We start from the raw sequence: 22,321 nt of genomic DNA, 5'->3' as shown, positions 1-22,321 counted from the left end.
AGACAGGGTTTCACCATGTTAGCCAGGCTGGTCTCGAACTCCTGACTTCAGGTGACCCACCTGCCTCGGCCTCCCAAAGTGCTGGGATTACAGGAGTGAGCTGCCACGCCCGGCCTGTAACATAATTTTTTAAACCAGGGTCTGTGTTACATTTGCAAAATAAATACAAAAGCAAGTTCATTGTCTCTTTCGCATTGAACCACAGTGTATGCTGAAACTAGTAGGAAAATGAGCTTGCCAGGCAGCTGGGTCTTCCTGGGGCCTGCTCTGCGTGAGCCCCACCAATCTCTTCCCCTTGGTTCTGCTCCAATTGCAGTCTGAATCACAAGGTGGATCAGTTAACACTTCAAACAGCCCGACTGAGTAATAGATTCTAAATCAGGAAGTCTGAGTTTAAATGCCTTCCCCACCAGCAAGGGTATTTATCTTGTTCTATACATATTAACGGACACATAGAGGGATGCAGTACATAGTATGTAGACTAAAAGCCAAACCTCGGGAGTGATTAAAGCCTGAGAAGTACTTGGAGGTGATCAGCTATTGTCCAAACCTGGTATTATCTGAGTTAAAACAGGCAGCAATATCAGTAGCTGTAGTAGGCACAGGCACAGGGAAGTAGCAACACAGCTTTACATCTGTTTATGACTCTACAACTTGCAATTTGCTTTCACATTCATTATACATGCATTCTCACAGCAATGCAGGGATTGCTGTTCCCATTTTATAAAGGAGGAGATAGTTAAACTATGACTACCGTCTAGGTTCTTCCCCTCTCAAGGTTATGGGTAGGAATCTGCCCATAAAAGGTGGCTGAGAGGTGAGAAAAGTGTGGTCAAGGAGAGAAGCTTGGGGAGAAGTGAAACCTACAACGTTACCTTTATTTTCTTAAGCACTGCCTATGACTGGTTATTTCTGGGTGCTGGGATTAGTTTTCTTTTCTTTACTTTTTTTTTGGACAGAGTCTTGCTCTATCGCCCAGGCAGGAGTGCAGTGGCGCAATCTTGGCTCACTGCAACCTCCACCTCCCAGGTTCAGGCAATTCTCCTGCCTCAGCTTCCCAAGCAGCTGGGATTACAGGCATGTGCCACCACGCCTGGCTAATTTTTGTATTTTTAGTAGAGACAGGGTTTCACCATATCGGCCAGGCTGGTCTTGAACTCCTGACCTCAGGTAATCCGCCCGCCTCAGCCTCCCAAAGTGCTAGGATTACAGGTGTGAGCCACCGTGTCCGGCTGGGATTAGTTTTCTTTACTTTCTTTTACCTATTTGTACTCTCCTGTTTCAATAAATTAACGCATATCATTTTTGTAACAAGAAAAAATACAATTTATATAAACCTAAAAGATCAGCACCATAGAAAAGGTAAAAAAAAAATCATAATAAAGAAATAAAATAAAAGAGATAATACCATATTTAGTTGAAAGGCGTTTAAACCTGCTAAACTGCTAAGAGTGGCAGGGTGGGGATAACCTTACTTTCTCTGACAAATTAGTCCCTAATACTGAAAATTTTCAAATATTAATTTCCAAAAAATCCATATTACATTTGTGAAACAAAACAACCAAAATATAAAAGTAAAAGGAATCTAAGGTTATTTCTTCAAAACACTTTGGTATTAACGATAAATTACAGTGCAATTAAACAAATGTCTGTGTTATAGCAATATAAAACATTTAAGTTTTAAATTTCATAATTATTAGCTTCTTTTTTACTCTACAAAATTGCTTTTACATTAACTTGTTCTGTAAAGCTCAGAGCACAGCTTTCCCTGGATGTACACAGATCCTGTCTTCCAGACTGAAGCCTGGCCAGGCTGCCTGCACGGGCACCCATCGTGCATACTTGGACCTGCTGGTCAGTCCCATGGTTACCTAATGCACCCGGCTGCAAAATCCAGCAGCTGGTGTGGGCCAGAGGTAATCGGATGGCTTTGGTATTGAATTGCCCATTGGCCACATGGTATATTAGGTGTGGTTCACTCTTTTTCCACTTTATGTGAGCTTTGTTTAAATAATTCCAGACCTCATGGTTGAGCCAGCAGCGGCTCTGTAAGCAGCTCTGTGTGAAAGACACCAGGGGCTGGGGCCCAAGAATGGCCATTCTGAGCCTCAAAGAGCATCCACAGCCAAGTCTGCAGACCCCTGGGGTATCTGATATTCACTGACACCTTCCTTCCCCTATTAACATATATATTTTTTTCACTAAAACAGAGAAGAGAGCTAAAAGGAAGTTTGTTTTACAGATTTTAAAAAATGATTTAAGGTGGTTAAAATAATGCTGTAGAAAAGGGGAAGAAATTATTGTAGATATCATCTGTCAGTAGAGGATTTTGAATGACTTGCTCCTTTAAAAAAAAAAAAATCTGGTCTGAAGTTCTCAATTCTCGCCCAGTCTTTCCACCCCCATGAATGACTTATCCAATGTTCCGTGATTCACTGGGGAGGTTGGAAATCAGGGATTCTCTTGCCTGGAGTTCCTCCTCCGCCTTTTCCTCCTTCCAAACCCACTCGTTTAAGGCACATGATCCCATGACAAATTTCTTCCAACTTACAGTTCAAAGAGAAGTCAGCATTGCACCTGTCACCAGGAAAGGGGCCACATAACCTGAGGAGTTAAGAACCTACACTGACATTACCCACTGGGTGCAGGGAAAGTACATTATCCATCTGCGATGAGACTGTTTCCTAGCTCCATCTGTCCATCTGTCTCCAGGAACTAGTCTCCCTCTCCATCCAGTACCTGGTGGTTCAGCTCCAAGCGGAATTTACCAAAGCAAAACAGCCCCCACGATTCACAATCCCAGACTTGTGACACTTTAAAACAGCTCACGTTTAGAAAGATAATGAGTCACGGGATGGCAGAGATTAGGAAACTCAGGGCCAGAGAAGGGGCAAGACCTGTGCAAGGTCACACAGCAAAGAGGAACAACCCAGGCCTCCCTCCAGACTCCAGGTACAATATTCTCATCGTGACACTCTTCTTTCCAGCACAGATGCAAAATTCTAGAAACAATCTTTTTCTCTTCCCTAACTAAATTACATAGAGATCAATGGAGATTACAGTTTTCTGGGGGCGTTTCACAGTTGCAACTGTTGCAAAATCATACAATGGCGGGATGTGGCAACTCCGAAAAGACTGGGGATCATTGCTCCAAAAAGAATTCAAGATAAGGCAGGGAACTCAGACAGGAGTAGCTGAGGGGCTCCTTTCAAAAAACATCTCTCTTCTCAACCAGACCGATCTGAAGGGCCACAAGTCTCACATTCCCATCCAGTTCCTACAACAGTGACCTCAGTGGGTAAGTCACTTCACATCCCTGGGCTTTGGGTTCTTCATCGGCAAAACAGAAATGAAAATCCTTACAAGGATGTGAACTGTGGATGTGAAAATGCTGTGTTGAATTTCGCAGTGATATGCTAACAGATATAACGGTAAATAGGAGTAATAATCATTATGATGGCACTAAGTATCATCTGCATCATTACATTTATTGAGGGCTGTACCTGGTGGTTCTGTGGTGCCTGGCCCCACCGATTCCTGCTGTATTGGGCCAGGGACTTGAGTCAGGACTACAGCTGAGAAGTTGTGCTCCAGCCTTTGTGTCAATCCTTGCACAAATCCCTGCATGTTTCCCACTCACTCCTAGGGCCTGGGGATGAGTGGTGCGGGCCACAGGGTGATACCACTCATTCCATGCTGCCTGTGAAGCCTGGGGAAGAACTAGTTACTCTCAAAGTCACTCTCCTTCTGAAATCTTCCCAAGGCCTTTCCCCTTCTCCGGAGCAGCCTCCAACTAGTTTCTCGGACGGGAATCTTGGTGTTCCTTCTTTTGATTCTTCCAGACATTTCGTTCATGCTGTCTGTTCCTTGCCTCCATGGGGTGTCCTCCAGTTAGCTCAGAGCCTCCCCACAAGCCTCCCACCTAGCCACACATTGCTCAGTCATCAGCCACATGATATGCTAGCCTTCATGACAGCCTGGTCCCTGGCTAGGAGGCCCCTCCCATCAAATTGGCCAGCTCCTGCTCATCCTTCAATACCCTTTCTGCTACAAAAGTTGTCTTGACACTCTGCCCTGGGCACCCTCCATGGCCATCTGCAGATCTGTTCATCCAGGGCAGGGAGCAAGGCTTGCTCAAATCTGCAACCGGTTTCCCGTGCACAGGGAGTGACTGCTGCATGGCTTCCTCCACTAAGCTGTCACCAAACCATCTGGTCACTGGTAATTGTCATTATTATTGATCATAATACCCAGACATTGCACGAAGCTCTTCAGACATTGTACCTTCTCATCTTTTCAACTCAACTACCCACTGAGATTATATATATATATATTCACCCCATTTCACAGGTGAGGAAACTAAGGTCCAGGCAGAATAAGTAGCATGCCCTAAGTCAGCAGCCAACTGACAGACTCTGGACTCAGGCCCTGACGCAGAGCTCTGTTCTTCACTGTTCTCGGGTGCCTCCCGCTGGCCCTCAGACCCTGGGCTGTGCTCATCACCTGGAACTGGCTGGTACTGTCCCTCCTCTGGTTGTTTTGCAACCAGATCATTGAAAATCTTCTGGCAGGCCAGCTGAGCAAAGGAGGGCTCTCTTCTCCTTCTACGGTGGATTCTAAACCTCCACCTCCCTCTCCCACTTGGCTCCTCACCCACTCCTCAACTCCACCCTGCTCTCCCTGGGACCTGATCCACCAACCTGGGCCTGCTCTAGCCTCTCAGGAGATGGGCCTCTGGCAAAGCAGCTTCCACCCAAGACACCATCACTGTCCTCTGGTTTTGCCAGCTACGGTGCCTGCCCATGGTCCACCCTCACCCCATCAGGGAGGTGCGGATGCAGGCACAGAGGGAGGAGATTGCCACATTCCTGTTGGGGCTGGACCAAAAAGTACAAGCCAGGCTGCCACTCCTTCAGCCACTGGGACAAAGAGCAGTGCTGCAGTAGGCTGGAGGCCCCAGGCGCTGCTGGGCAGGTACCTGGTGTCCACACCCACAGGGCAGGGAGGAGCTGTTGCCCAACCCCAAGGAGAAAGTGGCATGAGGTCACTGGGGCACTGGGGCATGATATTGTGGGGTGGGGCCCTAGTCATGCCTGCCTGCTGGGCCCTGGGGACCTCTGTGTGGCTTGGTCAGCAAAGGAGCTATGTCCCCAGGCCCCACACTCACCCTCTGAGCATCAGGCTCACGTGAAGAACGGCACTAAAAGTATTTTTCTCCTGACACTGTTGGGAGGGTTAGGTGAGCGCAGCAGCCTGTACAGCTTAAGGACTTAGCCAATTACTCACTCATTCAAGACACATTCAGTGATGCAAAGGAATAAAGTTGGACTCTTACCTTACACCATATATAAACACTAACTCCAAATGGATCAAAGATATAAATGAAAGAGCTCAAACTCTAAAACTCTTAGAAGAAAACAAAGCAGGCAAAGGCTTCCTGACGTTGGATTTGGCAATGATTTCTTAGGTATGACACCAAAGGCAGAGGCAACAAAAAAATAGACAAATTAGACTACATGAAAATTATTTAATTTTGTGAAATAAAAGACACTATCAATAGAATAAAAAGGCAACTCATAGAATGGGAGAAAATATTTGCAAATCATATCTGATGAGATTAGTATCTCAAATATAAAAAGAACTAAATGTCAACAACAACAAAAAACAAACAACCCAGTTTTAAAATACAGGCAAATGACTTGAAAAGACATTTATCTAAAGAAGATACGCAAATGGCCAATAAACACATTAAAAAATGCTCAATCATTAGGGAAATGCAAATCTAAACTAACCACCTCACACCCATTAGGATGGCTACTATTTAAAAAAACAAACAGAAAACAGGAAGTGTCAGAGAGAATGTGGAGAAATTGGGACCTTGTGGTCTATTCGCAGGAATGTTAGATGGCACAGCCACCATGGAAAACAGTATGGTGGTTCCTCAAAAAAATTCACAATAGAACTACCACATAATCCAGCAATTCCACCTCTGGGCACATACCCAAATGGGTTGAAACCAGGGTCTCCAAGAGATATTTGTACACCCATGTTCATAGCACCATCACTCACAATAGCTAAAATGTGAAAGCAATCCAGGTGTTCATTAACAAATGAATGGATAAGTCAAATGTGGCATATTCAGTGAAATATTATTCTACTTGAAAAAGGAAATTCTGACATTCGCCCCAATAGGGATGAGCCTTGATGACACTATGCTTATGCTAAGTGAAATAAGCCAGCCACAAAAAGACAAATACTGTGATTCCACCTGTATAAGAAACCATGTCACAACCAAAATCATAGAGACAGAAAGTAGAATGGTGGTCATTTGAGGAGATGACACCTGACAGGACTGGAAGGAGGTGAGGAAGCGGCAAGCCATGGCAGTGCCTGGGAAGAACATTCCTGGCTGAGGGAACAGCAAGTGCAAAGGCCTCACTACACTAGCTAGAAGACTAATTCTACTATCAGTGGAGCCACACCCCGACCACACTGTGGAAGCAGCACGTAGAGCTGGGATGGCAGTGAATCAGGCATCAGAAATAGATTCTAGTCCTGCTGCTACCCCTAAGCGACTGCACGGTCTGGGACCAAGACCAGCACTCCTCTGATCTTTAAGGGGCCTGATAAATCAAACTGTCACTGGTCTGGGGGTGTGCAGGTAACTTGTGTTCTCTCAGGCTGCCTTCTTCCTCCTCTCTTCCAACCCACTCACCTCATAAAGTAATCCTAATCCCCCCACCTCCTATGAGCTGTCCCATACGTGGGTGTGGGACTGAGGATCAAGGAGGACAAACACAGGGACCAAGACAAATATTTGAAAACTGATTACCGTCAAGGTCCTACCAAGTCACTCTCTGGACCTCTATTTCCCCATCTGTAAAACGGGAATACTCCTTTTGCCTGTGATATAAGATTGATGTGAAGATCAAATGGAAATGCCTGATAAAGAAGTTGCCCTGATCTACACAGGCATTATTATAAAGCGGCTTTCGATCTGTTCCCTGGTCATTCACATCCTAAATGCTAGCCTGTGCCCCACACTGAGTCAGGAAAGAGGGAGGGGAGGGAACTGGCAGAGTTCATGACACTCTATGAATAGTACCTGATTTTTAGTACCAAAGCAGGGGTGTCATCAGAGGGAGCTTTTTAAAGACGGAGAAGCTTAAGGGTCTACTCTCAAAGATTCTCACTCAATAGTTCTAGGACAGCCCCAGATGTGTAATTATGATTTTTTTTTAACTACAGAGTTGATTCTGATGTGTACTCATGGCTAAGAACCACTGATTAGTTCTACCAAGCCTGGCAGGTAAGTCCTATTATCATTCCCATTTGGGAGCTGGCTAACTAGAGCACAGAGCAGCTATCTAACTCCTTAGATCACACAACTAAAAAAATCACAAAGCTGGCCCGGCACAGTGGCTCCCGCCTGTAATCTTAGCACTTTGGGAGGCTGAGGCAATAGAATCGCTTGAGCCTAGGAGTTCAAGACCAGCCTGGGCAATATAGCAAGACTCTATCTCTACAAAAAGTAAAAAATGACCCAGGTGTGGAGGCACATGCCTTTACTCCTAGCTACTGGGGAGGCTGAGGTAGGAGGATCACCTGAGCCCAAGAGTTCGAGACTGCAGTGAGCCTTGATCACACCAGCTTGGGCAACAGAGCAAGACTCTGTCTCAAAAAAAAAAAAAAAAAGTCACAAAGCTAAAATTTGAACCAGACTCCAAAGCCCAAGCTCTGATGAATCACTAAGCGCAGTGCCACTGTTTCTTCAGGCCAATCAGCATTTACCTAATACCGAGCTGCACACTCTTTGTACTACCCTAAGCAGCCTTGGAAACATAAAAGACAATACCTTATTTTCAGAGATTGCATTAACTTTCAAAGAAAGCTTTAAGGCTAGACTAACTCATTCATCTGGCATTATCAAGGAATTATGTATGCTCACAATATGCAAAGTTTATAAATAACTTGGAATGCCAAAACTTTTGCCTGCTTTTGATAGACTTCCTATTTTTGATGGTAATACCAAAATGTACTTCACACTTTCTTGCTTTTCTCAGAGAACACTGAACAGAATGTACCTTTTCGCAAAGACGATACACTGTCTTCATCACCAATGAGCTTTGCGCTTTCACACAGTAATGTATTCAGGAACAACATAGGTGTGCAGGAGCCCTCAGCCCCCTCACTAATTGGCCCCAGGTTGGCTTTGGTGCTGCAGTCCACGTGTCTGCCTCTGGTAGATCCTCACCTCTCACCCCATGCCTACATAGGCACATGCTAACAGAACCAATGTGCTGCTTCTCATGTCATGAGGCCTTGCCTGACATGACTGCCAAGCTTGTAAGAACTGTGTGCAAACTAAGAGCAAATTGGCCCTAAGTAGGAAAGGTGCTGGGTGCAACATATGAGGAGATTCTAAGCAAGGGAAGATCCACGCAGCATGGAGTTCATCTTCTTGGGCTGGGCACTATGGTCACTGGTCCCCAAGTCCTCTCTTGCCCCTTCACCTCCCTGGATTTCTCTTCCTTCCTCATGAGTGCAGGCAGCCTGCCTGGTCACTCTGAAGTAAGTAGATGGGTCATGGGCATGAGGCCTAGTGTAAAGTGCTGGTTTCAATACCCTAGGAAGATGTGGGAACATTTGACCAGATACCTCCCTGCAGATACTAAGACTCTTGAAACTCTGAGCCCCTCCCCAGTTGAGGCAGAGCCATGCCCTGGAACAGACTGGATTCCTACCAGTGGTTTATCATTCCACAAAGATCTGTGCGCTGGAGGTGTATTCTGATAGTGGATTCCAGAGGCTCCATGAAGTGTTTGCCTTTGATCCTTTGTGTGCAAGGCTTATCTTGGTGACAAGGGCAGGTGACTCCTTGTGGGGACTGGTACAATGCTGCCACATTCACCTCACCCACATATCCTAGCACGTCTCCAGGCACAAAGAAGGACCTCTGGGGTCAGGCAAACGTCAGGCAAATGTCGTGAAAGATTGAACAGCATATGTTCATCATTCAGTCATCCAACAACTATTTATTGGGGGCCTACAGTGTGCCAGGGACTGTTAAGTCACTAGGGGATCTGATGGAAAACCAGCTCAATGAGCTCCAGTCCCAACTGAGTAGAGAAGAGAGAACAGTAAAGAATAAATATGGCCGGGCATGGTGGCTCACCCCTGGAATCTCAGCACTTTGGGAGGCCAAAGCAGGCAGATCACCTGCGGTCGCAAGTTCAAGACCAGCCTGGCCAACATAAGAAATCCCATCTCTACTAAAAATACAAAAATTAGCCCGGCATGGTGGTGGGCACCTGTAATCCCAGCTACTCAGAAGGCTGAGGCAGGAGAATCATTTGAACCCGGGAGACAGAGGTTGTAGTGAGCCGAGATTGTACCACCGCACATTCCAGCCTGGGCGACAGAGCGAGAATCTGCCTCAAAAAAAAAAAAAAAAAGAAGAAGAAGAAACACATAAACAAAGGTTATAAAGGGCTGAGGCTACAGTTTACATTTAACCAGGCTCCAGGGAAGGCCAGAGTAGGGAACAGACCTGGCACACAGTGGGCCTTGAATAGATGGATGTTCTCCCCATATAAATCCTCTTCTGTACCCCCATCTTGGCTATGAGGGCACCACTCTGAGCCCTCTGCCCTCTTACCTATATCTAGTGATTTCCACTGAGCCCCACAGCTGAGGCAGGGTACAGGCCCTACCACCCACCCCAGCCATACCACAGATGCCTCCTGTTACCCCATTCCAGTCCTTTCTATGTGCTCAGCCAAATTAGCCACACTGCAATGGTTAGGACCATGTGCTCTGAAGTCAGACAAACCTAGATTCAAATCCCAGCCTTGCTACTTCCTAGCTAGGCGATTTGGGGAAAGTCGCTGACCTTCTCCAAGTCTCAATTTTCTCATATGCCATACGGCCAACCTCACCGGTAGTTGATTAAACAAGATAAAGCACCTAACAGCCCTAGCTTAGTACCTGGCACATATCAACAAGTCTCTAAGTGTTGGCTCTTTTATATTATTACTGTTATGAATAATAATAATAAAACTCTTTGCCAACTCCCCACTGCCTGCCAAGTCCAAACTCCTCAGCACAGTCAAAGCTCTCCTCCTTAGGCAGTTTGCCCTTCTGTTTTGTTTTGGGATGGCTGGAGGGCAGAAATAAACTCACCAGAGTGGCAGAGTATTAAGGGAAGCCAGGGAACACAAAGTGTCTGTAGCAGACTGTGGGGATCGCAGAGCAAAAAGGGCCAGTTCTGACAGGGGGAGTTACAGGAGGCATCACTTGAGCTGAGCCTTGCAGTGTGCAGGTGCAGGTGGGAGAGGGGCACAGAGAGGGGACAGACACTTCATGGTGGGGCCCCCATGGTTGCCTGGGATAGGGGAGAAGCTGCAGAGCAGCACCAGCACCACAAACTCTGGGTTGACCTAGGTCTACCCAGTTGTAAAATGGGGATAGCAGTGGGATTGCTTCATGGGGTTCCTCTGAGATTAAATGTGATTACACGTGTGAAGGATGTGGCACAGGGCCTGATCTCTTGAAGGGGATATAGTAGCTGTTAACTGTTATCACCACCACCACCATCATCATCATCATCATCCTTGAAGGACATGGTTGAAGATGATGCCTGCCTAGGAACTCTTAACACCAGGGTTCATGTTAAGAATATTATGTGGCTATGCCAGGCATGGTGGCTCACGCTTATAATCCCAGCACTTTGGCAGGCCGAGAGGGTTGAATTACTGAGGTCAGGAGTTCAAGACCAGCCTGGCCAACATGGTGAAATCCCATCTCTACGAAAAATACAAACAAATTAGCCAGGCATGGTGGCAGACGCCTGTAATCCCAGCTACTCGTGAAGGTGAGGCAGGAGAATCACTTGAACCCAGGAGGAGGGGGTTGCAGTGAGCCGAGATCATGCCACTGCACTCCAGCCTGGACAACAGGGCAAGAGTCTGTCTCACCAAAAAAAAAAAAAAAAAAAAAGAATATTATGTGGCTGTGCTCTTGCAGTGGTGGGAACAATATGGCATTGCCAAACACAGTATTTGACAAATAGATGGATAGTCAGATAAATGGGCATTTGAGGCTTCAAACCCCATACCCAGTAGTCTGCTTCTGCAAATGCAGTGTGGGTCTGCAGGTGTTTTGAGCAGGGCCTGCTATGGCCTGGGACTGCAAGCAGCATAAAGGCCAGGTTGCCCTCGGTGCCAAGGATCCAGGGTAGGGCCCTCCCCAGTGTTCTGGGTACCACACTTCCTTGCAAAGAGCCTGAGACCAGAAATAAAGGCGTGAGCAGCCACGTTGCCAAGGCTGTTTGCCATGGCAACATCAGGGAGCGACTCGTGGGCCGGCTGCTGCAACTGCTCAGGGCCTGGTTGGTTTCTAACATCTCCTCACTTTCCCTCTGCTAAATGACTATGTTCTGCCAGGCAATCACAGGGAAAAAATACGGCTGCAGAGCTGTCGGGGAGCATCCATCTCTCAGCCAAGCAGGGCTCGCCCGGCTGAGTTCCCAGACAGTGGGTCCCAGACAGTTGAGTCCCAGCTACTCAGAGCCAGCCCTGACCAAGCAGACAGCAGCTGAGGGCCCTGTCTTGCCTCTGCTGAGTGACCTGAAGGCATCCTCTGATCTGTTTCTAGTCTGTTTCCTTCCTTCAAGGTAAGGGCATTAAGCAAGATCGTCTCTAAAGCACTCCCAACTCCCAGAAAGCTCAAATTGACATTTGTGTTTCATATTTTCACATCATTATCATTGTCATCATCCTAGTGACTACCATTTATTGAGCGCTTACTATATGTCAGGTGAAGCTGCAAGCCTTAATTATCTGCAGCTATCTTAAGTTATCCTACAAAGAGCACACTATTATTATCCCCAATTTGGGGGATCATATATGAAGAAACTGAGGTCAGAGAAGTTAAGATACTTGCTCAAGGTCACATAGCTAGTAAGTGGTAGAGCACTGATTTAAACCACAGGCAGTTAAAACTCCAAAGCCTAGAGCTCTTAACCACTACTGGGTATTTCTTCTCCCTTCAAGTGGCATCTCACTAGATGTGGTTTCCTAAGTCAGTACTGCAACACTTGCTAGGGCTGGATGGGATCCCTCGTCACCTGCCCCAGAAGTAGACAGGAAAAAACACTCTGCCAGAGGAACCTCAGGGCCTTGACTAGATCAAGGACCTGGAGCTCAGGGGGAAGACAAATGGCAGAGTCTGCATTACAGAGTCTCTTTTTCATAATAACAACGGTTACTACTCATTGAGCATTTCTGAACACTTTACAGACATTGCCCCAACTATTCCTCACTAAAAGCCTTCAGAGTATATGCTACTATCAGTCCCATTTCCTAGACAGAAAAAGAAGGCCCAAAGAAATTCTCTGCCAAGCTCCCAGGGCTTTGCCCCAAGCAGAACCCAATCCTAGCATTCACAGCCACTAAAACAAACAATTAGGGCAAATGTTTGTTTTCTTACCTAAAACACTAAACAGTCATCACAGGCCTTTGGGGACAGTTAATCAATGACTTTATCCCACCATTTGTGAAAGTGTCTCAGGTCTCGTCTCTGTTCTCCTACTCTAGACCTGGGTGGCAATTCGGTCTCTGCCCTGAGGAAAGAACAGGGTGGGAGCCCACGGATCCAGATGCCACCAAGAGCCTGTCAACCCTGTGCCCAGCTGGGTGACCTCAGGCCAGGCCCCTCTTCTCTGAGCTCTGTGAACCCAGCTGCTGACCCCTTGGCTCTCGCTCCCTCACTGGGTAGTCCTAAGCATCTCATGAGAGAACTCGTGGTCAACTGCAAGAGGGACCTTTGGGATTTAGGAATGACAAGAGTAGGAAGAAAATGCAGTCTGTCCATGGGTGGTGGTAGACCTTGCCCCACAGTACCACAGCCACCCAAAGTCCAGCCACCCTGGGCAATGGTGTCTCTCAGAGGACTACCCACCCTGGCCCTCCCCAAGAGCTAAGGCCCACTGCACCTCACAAAACCTGACACTGGAAATGAACTTGCCATGGAGTCAGGGGCCTGGGCCTCCTCCAGCCAAGCAGCTGGGCCTCAGTGTCCTCTCTTCTGGAAACAGCAAGGTGTACCTGATATCTCCAAGGGCCCCCTGCCCCAAGCCCAGAAGGAGAGGGAGATGCTCACGGTGAAAGTTCAAATCCCAGGTAAGCCGCTCACTAGCTTCAAGACCCTGAGCAACTGATGTAACCTCCCTGCACCCCTCAGTTTCATCACCTACAAAATGGGGAAAGCCAGTCTCAGTTATTGGGAGAAATCCATGCAATAGCACTCAGAAGTCTCTTCACAGATACACAGTGAAATAGTCACAGATGAAGTGACGGCTTGTACATAGAGATGGAATAAGAGTGGCTGCAAGTCTTCAACAGTGGACGCTGGGTGATGGAGGAATGGGGATTCACCATACTGTTCTCTCTACTGTCTACTTCTGTATGAGTTGACATTTTCCATAGTCAAGTATTTAAAATACAAAGTTCTTTTCAGAGAACCTGACATTGAAACATATAAAACACTCTTCTAGGCAACCACAGTGCTAGTCCAGGATAAAAATAATTTCTTGTCCTCCCAGAGCTTTCAATCCAGTTGTAAGAATAAAAGCAAACACAGATACCATGGGATAGTAAGTGGCACAAGCCACGTGGGTGGTGGAAGCAGAAGAAGTTAGCTTCAAAGGCTTTCCAGAGGCTGGACGCGGTGGTTCACACCTGCAATCCCAGCATTTTGGGAGGCCAAGGCAAGCGGATCACGAGGTCAGGAGTTCAAGACCAGCCTGGCCAATATGGTGAAACCCCGTCTCTACTAAAAATGTAAAAATGACCCGGGCATGGTGGCACATGCCTGTAGTCCCAGCTACTCGGGAGGCTGAGGCAGAAGAATTGCTTGAACCCGGGAGATGGAGGTTGCAGTGAGCCGAGATCACGCCACTGCACTCCAACCTGGGCGACAAAGTGAGATACCATCTTAAAAAAAAAAAGCTTTCCAGAGAGTGCAGGCTTTCAAGAGGGGGCTTAAAGTTCAGGTAGGCTATGAATACATTAAAATGGCAGGGATGGTGGTGGGGAGAGGACATTCCAGTTCATTCCACCAGACTTGGATTAGTCCATCCCTTCTCAGGAACACTCGGACTGAAGATATAAAACACAGGCACTCATCTATTCACCATGGTGAAAAAAAAAAGGTGGATGAAATGAACGAAAATCCCTGCCTTTGTGGAGCTTAACGTCCAGGAGTGATTTCCTAATCACTCAGTGAGGACTGATTAAATGTCTGCTATATTCCAGGCACTGATCTATTCATTGTGGTGAAAAACAAGGTGGATGAAATAAACGAAAATTCTTGCCTTTGTGGAGCTTAATGTCCAGGAGTGATTTCCTAACACTTAATGTGATCTATAGACGAAGAGATATATCTATTATTTGGTGCTTATTCTGTGCCAGGCACGTGTTACACGCTTTAAATCCATGTTGTCATTCGATTTTCACTGACTCTTCACAACAATCTTTTTTTTTTGAGATGGAGTCTCACTCTGTCACCCAAGCTGCAGTGTAGTAGCGTGATCCTGGCTCACTGCAACCTTCACCTCCCCGGTTCAAGTGATTCTCCTGCCCCAGCCTCCCAAGTAGCTGAGAATAGAGGCATGCGCCACCATGCCCAGTTAACTTTTGTATTTTTAGTAGAGACGGGGTTTCATCATGTTGGCCACGCTGGTCTCGAACTTCTCACCTCAGGCGATCCACCCACCTCAGCCTCCCAAAGCACTGGGATTACAGGTGTAAGCCACCATGCCTGGCCTCTTCACAACAATCTTAATCATCGTATCTTCCCACTTGAGGAAACAGAAGCTCAGAGAGGTTATGTGACCTGCCAAAGGCCTCAAAGCTGGCAAATCGCAGAACCAAGACTCAAACCCAATAAGGGGATTCCAAGATCAGTGCTCTGCTGGCCCTGCATACTGCCACACAGAAGATGGAACAGCTGGCTTGAAGGTGAGGGAGAAGGCATTGCCAAAACAATGGCTGGTGAGCGGGGGCTCGCAGGATGAATCATGGAAATGGAGACGGAGGACACAGAAAAGGGCAGCCCGAGTCTAAGCCTCCAGGAGGAAAATTCAGGGTTTTCCTGGGGAAGTACAGGATCCCAAAGTAAAAGCAGACAGCTCAAGACAAAGTCAAGGGCCTAACTCTCCAACTTAAGTACCTAAAGGCCCTTGGAAATCAAGTTTAAGTTTAGACTTTAATTTTAAAATACTGGAGAGCTGAGCTATCAAGCTATGAAAGTCATGGAGGAACCTTAAATTCCCATTAGCAAGTGACAAAAAAGCCAATCTGAAAACACTACATACTGCATGATTCCAACCATATGACATTCTGGAAAAGGCAAAACCGTAGAAACAGTAAAAAGATCAGTGGTTGTCAGGAGTTGGGGGACAGAAGAAATGAAAAGGTAGAGCAGATTTCTAGGGCAGTGAAATGATTCTGTGTGATGTTACGTAACCATGGTGGATACCTGTCACTATACATTTGTCCAAACCCACAGAGTGAACCCTAATGTAAACTACAGACTCTGGGGTGACAATGATGTGTCAATGTAGGTTCATCAATTAGAACAAATCTACAACTCTAGTGGGGAATGTTAATAATGGAGGAGGCTATGCATGTTGGGGGCAAGGATATATGGCAAATCTCTGTACCTTCTTTTCAATGTTGCTGTGAACCTGAAATTGCTCTAAAAAAATAAAGTCTTAAAAGAAAAAAAAAATGTACTGAGGAGCCATGGGAGATGTGTGAGCAAGAGAGTGATATCAGATATGCACTCTAAGAGGACTGATCTGCCATCAGGGCTAAAGACAAATGGAAGAAGACAAAGTCTGGTGCGGCAAAGATCTGTTTGGTAGTAACTGCAGGAATCTAGTTACAAACAGACAAAAACCTAGATCAGAAGGGGAGAAGAACAGAAAGATCAATCCAATCAATTCTGCATCAGCTGAGTATCAATGGGATGGATATGAGGCACTCTGACTACCTTGTAGGAGGACAGATAGAAACTGACCCTGATCATTTTCTTCCAAATGACTTTATTTGGGTACCCTTGACTCTCTAATAAGAATTCCGCTTCTCTTTTTTATGCAAAAAAAGATTGCATGTATGAAAATTAGTTCCATACTTAATCCTGTCCTTCTAAAGTGTTTCAAAGAGAGAATTATTCCAAGTTTCATGAGCAGCAGATTAATGCTCATTTTAGATACACTGTATTATTTCACTACCAACCCTGAGAGTTAGGGCCTATTATCCCCATTTCAAGGATTGAGAAACAGGCCTAGAGAAGCAGAGGGACTTGTTCTGCATTCTTTCTCTTTTTTTTTTTTTTTTTTTTTTTAAGAAGGAGTCTCACTTTGTCTCCTAAGCTGGAGTGCAGTGGCGTAATCTCGGCTCACTGCAACCTCTGCCTCCCGGGTTCAAGCGATTCTCCTGCCTCAGCCTCCTGGGTAGCTGGGATTACAGGCGCACACTACCACGCCCAGCTAATTTTTGTATTTTTAGTAGAAACGGGGTTTCACCACGTTGGTGAGGCTGGTCTCAAACTCCTGACCTCATGATCAGCCCGCCTCAGCCTCTCAAAGTGCTGGGATTACAGGCATGAGCCACCACTCCCGGCCTCTGCATTCTCTCTATACAATCAATGTGGCTTCATTTGCTCAAGGTGCTAGAAAAACAACAATGAACAAAAACTAAGAGTAGTCCCTGTCTTCAAGGAGCTTGGAGTCAAGTAGTCTGGGAACACTGCCCACTAATGCTGGCTCTTCTACTTACTCAAAGGTAATTAGTCTTCCACAAGTCAGTGAGTTCTCTGAAACTGTAAGATCTGTATAACTGTGCAACAGCACCTACATTTTGCACAATCTCTATGAGCATGAAATGTAGCAGTGCAAACAGAAGGCTCAGTAAACTGCATGGGGTCTAGGGGATACTGAGTAAACATCACTGATGATGACAATGATGAAGGAGAAGGCAAGGATCAACACTGCAATGTTCTTGTAATGCATTTCAAGCCTGAGGCCCCTTTGCAAGGCTGCTTCTCACTCGAGCCAGTCTTTCTTCTATTTCAAAGGAAGAAGGAAGAGAGTGACTCACGTGGCATAGTGGAACTTCTGCCTGGCCTGCACTAGCTGCTAAGAGCAGGGCCCCAAGGTAAAGAGGAAATATGAGCCCCTAGGGCCCAGCTGCTGGGCCATTGCCCTTCCTGGGTTTCACAGGCATCCTGATCATTAGCACCAGCCAGGGAATCCCAACGAAAGTAGAGCCCAGGTCTCTGGTGAACATGACCCCTTCTGGCTCAGGTGAAGAAGTTACTCTCCGTAAGTCTCATACAGATGAAGAATGGGCAAATGCACCCAGTGAAGGCTACACTTCAACCTTCTCCCACACACTATACACTTGTCCAAACCCACAAACTGATTTGAAAAAGAAGTTGGCCTTGGCTTCAAGGGGTGTGTGGAGCCATTTTCCCAGTTCTCCATGTGGCAGGGGCCCCTTCTGGGTGCTCAGTCCCAGCTTTAGAACAACGAGGAGACAAGATACCAATTGCAAAATGGGCCAAGTTCAGAAACTCAGAACCACAAATCACCCATGATCATATGGGGAAGAAGTTCAGCATCACAAGTAATCAAATAAATGCACATTCAAACAATAAGGGTAACAGAATTTATTGATGAACAGACCGGTAAAAATGAAAAACAATGAAAATATCAACAGTTATCTGGGTATAGGAAACCAGGTGTTCCCAGACCATGCTGGTGCGCAAATAAGTACAATCTTTCTAGAAGAGAATCCAGGAATGGGTTTGATGGAGTAATTTCACTTCTAGGAATGTAAAGGAAGGAACAAAGACATATACAAAAAGATATTCATTTTAGCATTGCTCACAATAGCAAAATAAAATTAAACAACTTGAGTAATGATAAAGGATTAATTAAATACATTTCGGTTCAATCTTCAATGAAACATTATATAATCATTAAGATACTAAGTAGAATATTTACTGATGTGGAAAGATGTTCACAGCATATTGTTTGGAGGTGAAAAAAAACAAGTTACAAAACAGTGCGATTCCAAGTTACAAATCAGTATATTCAGGATAACTCCTTTTTTTTTTTTTTTTTTTGAGACCGAGTTTTGCTCTTTTGCCCAGGCTGGAGTGAAGTGGCGTGATCTCGGCTCACTGCAACCTCTGCCTCCCGGGTTCAAGCGATTCTCCTGCCTCAGCCTCCCAAGTAGCTGGGATTACAGGCGTGTGCCACCATGCCCAGCTAATTTTTGTATTTTTAGTAGAGACGGGATTTCACCATGTTGGCCAGGCTGGACCTAAACTCCTGACCTCAGGTGATTCACCCGCCTTGGCCTCCCAAAGTGCTAGGATTACAGGCGTGAGCCACCATGCCCAGCGACTCCATTTTTTAAAAATAAGATGTGATCTATATGAACAGGAAAGAAACAGTCTGGAAATATACATGACAATTAACAGTGGTTATCTTTGGGTCATGTTACATATTTCTCATTTTTTTCTTTATGCTTGGCAGTATTTTCTAACAATTCTATAATTAAATATTTTTAAATAAGATGTTAGAACAGATGATTTCTAAAATTCCCGCCGCCAACTCTGACATTTTGTGCATCTATGACTGATGCCCTAAGCAACTCCAAATAGCCCATATTTAGTGTGGGCTTGCTGTGTGGCCTTTGGGGCCGAAGCCTTTGCCCACAACTGTAGCCCTCTGCATTCCTCTCTCCCACACTCACTGCCCAGCTGTCTCCCCTGCCAGCCTGGGAGCTTCTGCTTGGCAGGACCCAGCTGCGACCCTGTCTGTAATCCATGTGCCTAGCCAAGAGCTAAGCAAAGGAACACGGCTCAGCATACTGACAGGTGCCTTGCGGGCACAATGATAAAAGGCACAACTCTAGTGCTAGAATCTTACTGGACACCAGACTCACACAAAGCGCTTGGCTGTATAACACAGATGCAGAAAACCAGAGGACAGAAAGCATGGCGAGCTGGGCTGGGAGAGCCTACTAGAGGAGAAGGCCATGCAGGACGGGTGGGTGAGGGCACTCTGGGCCAGGGGCACAGCCTGAACAAAGGTGAAGCCACCCACAGTCCTTTGGGATTCATGCCTCAAAGCTTTCCAAGAAACTTTCGCAATCCTTGTTCTGCTAAATTTCCGTACTTTGGCCCCAATGGGTAAAAGTTAAGTCTTCTAAACAGAAGTCCTCCCTCTAATCTAACCCTGGATTAGCCACCAAAGACAACAACAATCTTTTGGGACAAAGACAATGAATTAGCATTTAATTCACTTTCCCCAAAGCTCCCAAAGGGAGATGGAGGAGGGGAGGGTCAGGGAAAGTTTGGGGGAGGAGAGGGGGTTGCAGGAACAACCAGAACATCTCACATGCAAAACAATGCTCACCCCCACCAATGGGCCATTGGATTCTCTTGCTCACCACCAGCCCCATTTGACAGATGGAGGAAATGAGGCTCGGAGAGTTCAAATGGCTTGCTCCGGGGTCACCCAGCCAGAGAGTGGGGAAGGTGACTCCACTCAGGCCTTCTGACTCCAAGTCCAGTGCTATTTCGAGGTAACACACAGGACCTGGAGTCAGGAGCCCTGGGTGGCTCTGTCACCCTCTGGCTGCATGGTCCCATACAAGCCGCTCACCCCTCGCAGCCTCTTTCTCCAACTGTAAAATGAGGAGGCGCACACTGGGCCCGCCCAGGTCCTGTTCCGGCTGGGCTCTCCGAGCCTTCTAGGGGCGGCTCAAAGCTCATCCTATCAATTACATTTCCCAAGTTGGGCCGGCAAAGATCACCAGAAGATCCTCCGCCTGTCACGTGGTTAAATAAAAAAAAAAAAAAAAGCAAATGTCCCAGATTAACTTTCACTGCACTGCTCCTGCTAACACCTGATTATTCAATTTTCTAGTTTCCTTGGGTGAAGTATTTCTGCTAGCTAGGCTCACTGGGCAGCTAAAGGGCAAAATAATTAATTATTGCTGAGCCAAACACTGAAGATCCAGTTAAAATCCGGGGTATGGTCCAAAGCGGACAGTTCTTGACATGGGTCCCTGAACAAGTCTCTGGCTATTTCAGGCCTCCCTCATCCGCATTTCAGCCATGAGATTCGGAGACGTCCCTGGGCAATTTCGAGATCTGGGGACACAATCTTCCCAGGAGCGACTCTGCCCCTCCTCCCGCACTCAGTGCCCGCTAGCCCCAAGCTGTCGGCTCGGGGGGTACTGAGGCTGGGACCCGCCTTCGGCGCAGACACCGGCGCGGGGCGTGTGACGGAGCCCGGCGACGACGGCGGGAGCTCCACCGCAGTTTCGTCAGAGGTAAAGGTACGCGCCCGGCGCGCGCGGCGTGTGCACACACACACACACACACACGCACACGCGCGCGCAACCTGCTCAGCACACATTCCCCCCGACCTCGAGAAGCGCAATCACACGCCACTAGCCCCTCCGGCCTCAGCCGCGAACCCACCCGAGCGCGCCCGCCACCGACCACGCGGCCCCGCGGCTCCCCTACGCAGCGGCGTCTGCAGCGGGCCAGAGCCGGCCTGCCTCCCGCGTGGCGGGCTTCCTCTCGGCGACACCCTGCCACGCCACGCCGTCCCAGCCGCCAGCCCGAAGTCGCCACCCGGAGTCCGCCCGGAGCTGAACGTCTTGGCTGCGGCGTCCCCTCCAAGTCGCGTTTCACCGCAAGGAGTCAGCTTGCAAGCCTCTCCCCGCCCACCCGGTCCCATGACAGCTGCTGCCGCCCAAAGACAGGCAGATTATAACAAGAAGCAAAGTTTCCCTCTCTCTCCTCCTACCTCCCTCCCCCTATCTCCGCCTTCCCCCTCCCTTCCACTGTTATGCAAAACGGGCCGGCACCGGCGCTCCCACTCCAGGTACCAAATCAGCCCCCGCGAGCCGCGCCCGGTTCCGCCCGGCCGCCCCTCTCCGTGCCCAGGCGTGTGCCAGCACCCGGGGACTCCTCCGAGGTTCCGCCGCATCCCCCAGCTTCCCGATGACCCGCAGCCGGGCGCCCAGAGAAAAAGCCCTAACTCTGGAACCAAACTTTATGCTTGCAACAGGCATTGGGTGGGGAAAATGGGGGAACGGGTGGGGGGCGCGCACGCCTCGTGCTGACATCTTTGGTGGCTGCTTGTCCCAGCAGCACCCCTCTCCCAGTCTCCAAGCCACCAGCTTCCTCGCTCCCCCGCGCCCCGGCACACCAGAGCACCCTCTCCTGTCACGCGCGTGTCGCCAGTGGGGCTCCTGGGCTCAGCCAGAGCCTGGGACTCCGCCTCGCCTTCCCTTCCCCCAGCAACGTGGAGCGCGCACCGGGGCCGCGCACCGCAGGGGGACCCAGGCGCCCCCAGACAGTCCTTCCGCCCCCATCCAGCCTGGCTTTTCCCCCCAGGGGGCTCCGCCCGATAGCGAAACCAGGAAGACGCTGTCTCCGCCCGCATGTCCACGTGCCCCGCAGACCCCTATGCCTTTAGCCGGCAACTGGCAGGAAACTCCGCGCTGCGGGCGCGGGTAGAAAACCTAGGGGGGCCAGCAACAGCACTCGGGTGACTAGAGCCTGGAGGACTAGGGTACTCCGGAGACCGGAGCAAGCACCCGTGCCGGGGCCACAAGTCCACGTGAAAGTACGGCAGCAAGTGCCGGAGCTGCCGGGAGCTGACGGCGCGCCTCCAGCACCCAGCGCCAGCCTGAGGGTACCTCACACCGTGGCGCGCCTACACCTCCCAAAGGAAGCGCGGTACCCCTCAGGTCTGCCCGCGGGGGGGCAGACTCCAAGCGGCCAAAGCTAGACCCTCCCCAGCGGCAGTAGCGCCCCCAGCGCTCCAGCACGCGCCGGGAAACCTCCAGCTCCCTGCCCCGGTAACGAAGCGCATCGCAGGGCGCCTGGAAGGGGGGCTCTGCAGCCTGGAACCCCCAGTTACCCCAGGGCGCCCACCGCTGCCTCCTGGCCTCCGCGGCTGCGGCTGCGGCCCCCGCAGCTCAGCACCCCTGGCCCTGGGCCTGCAGCCCCGGCCGGCCGTACCTGCGTGTCAGCGAGATAGTTGAGGAAGAAGGAGGAGAGCTCTTCGTCCAGCAGCGCGCCGCAGTCGTTCCCCGCCATCTTCCAGCCGCGGCTGCAGCGTGCGGCGGAGTCAACGCCGAGCCGGCCCGAGGGGAGGGAGCCAGCGAGCGAGCAAGGGAGGAGGGAGGAGGGAGTGAGGCCGGCGGGAGGCGGAGGGCGG

At 48.6% G+C, this 22,321-nt stretch overlaps 1 protein-coding gene across 2 annotated transcripts in view; it reads right to left on the bottom strand.

Moving 5' to 3' along the window:
* The window catches only part of PPARGC1B (peroxisome proliferator-activated receptor gamma, coactivator 1 beta), a 129,472-nt gene extending 107,187 nt beyond the window's left edge, over positions 1-22,285 (bottom strand). For both annotated transcript variants that reach the window (XM_011931536.1, XM_011931537.1), the window contains exon 1: positions 22,123-22,285. In XM_011931536.1, the coding sequence (XP_011786926.1) occupies positions 22,123-22,200 (78 nt within the window). In that variant the 5' untranslated portion in view covers positions 22,201-22,285. The remainder of the gene's footprint in view (positions 1-22,122) is intronic.
* Positions 22,286-22,321: the final 36 nt, after the last annotated feature.

This window comes from Colobus angolensis, unplaced genomic scaffold, assembly GCF_000951035.1.
Source record: "Colobus angolensis palliatus isolate OR3802 unplaced genomic scaffold, Cang.pa_1.0 Scaffold90, whole genome shotgun sequence".
Taxonomy (NCBI): Eukaryota; Metazoa; Chordata; class Mammalia; order Primates; family Cercopithecidae; genus Colobus; species Colobus angolensis.
This window is presented reverse-complemented; position numbering and strand designations above follow the sequence as displayed.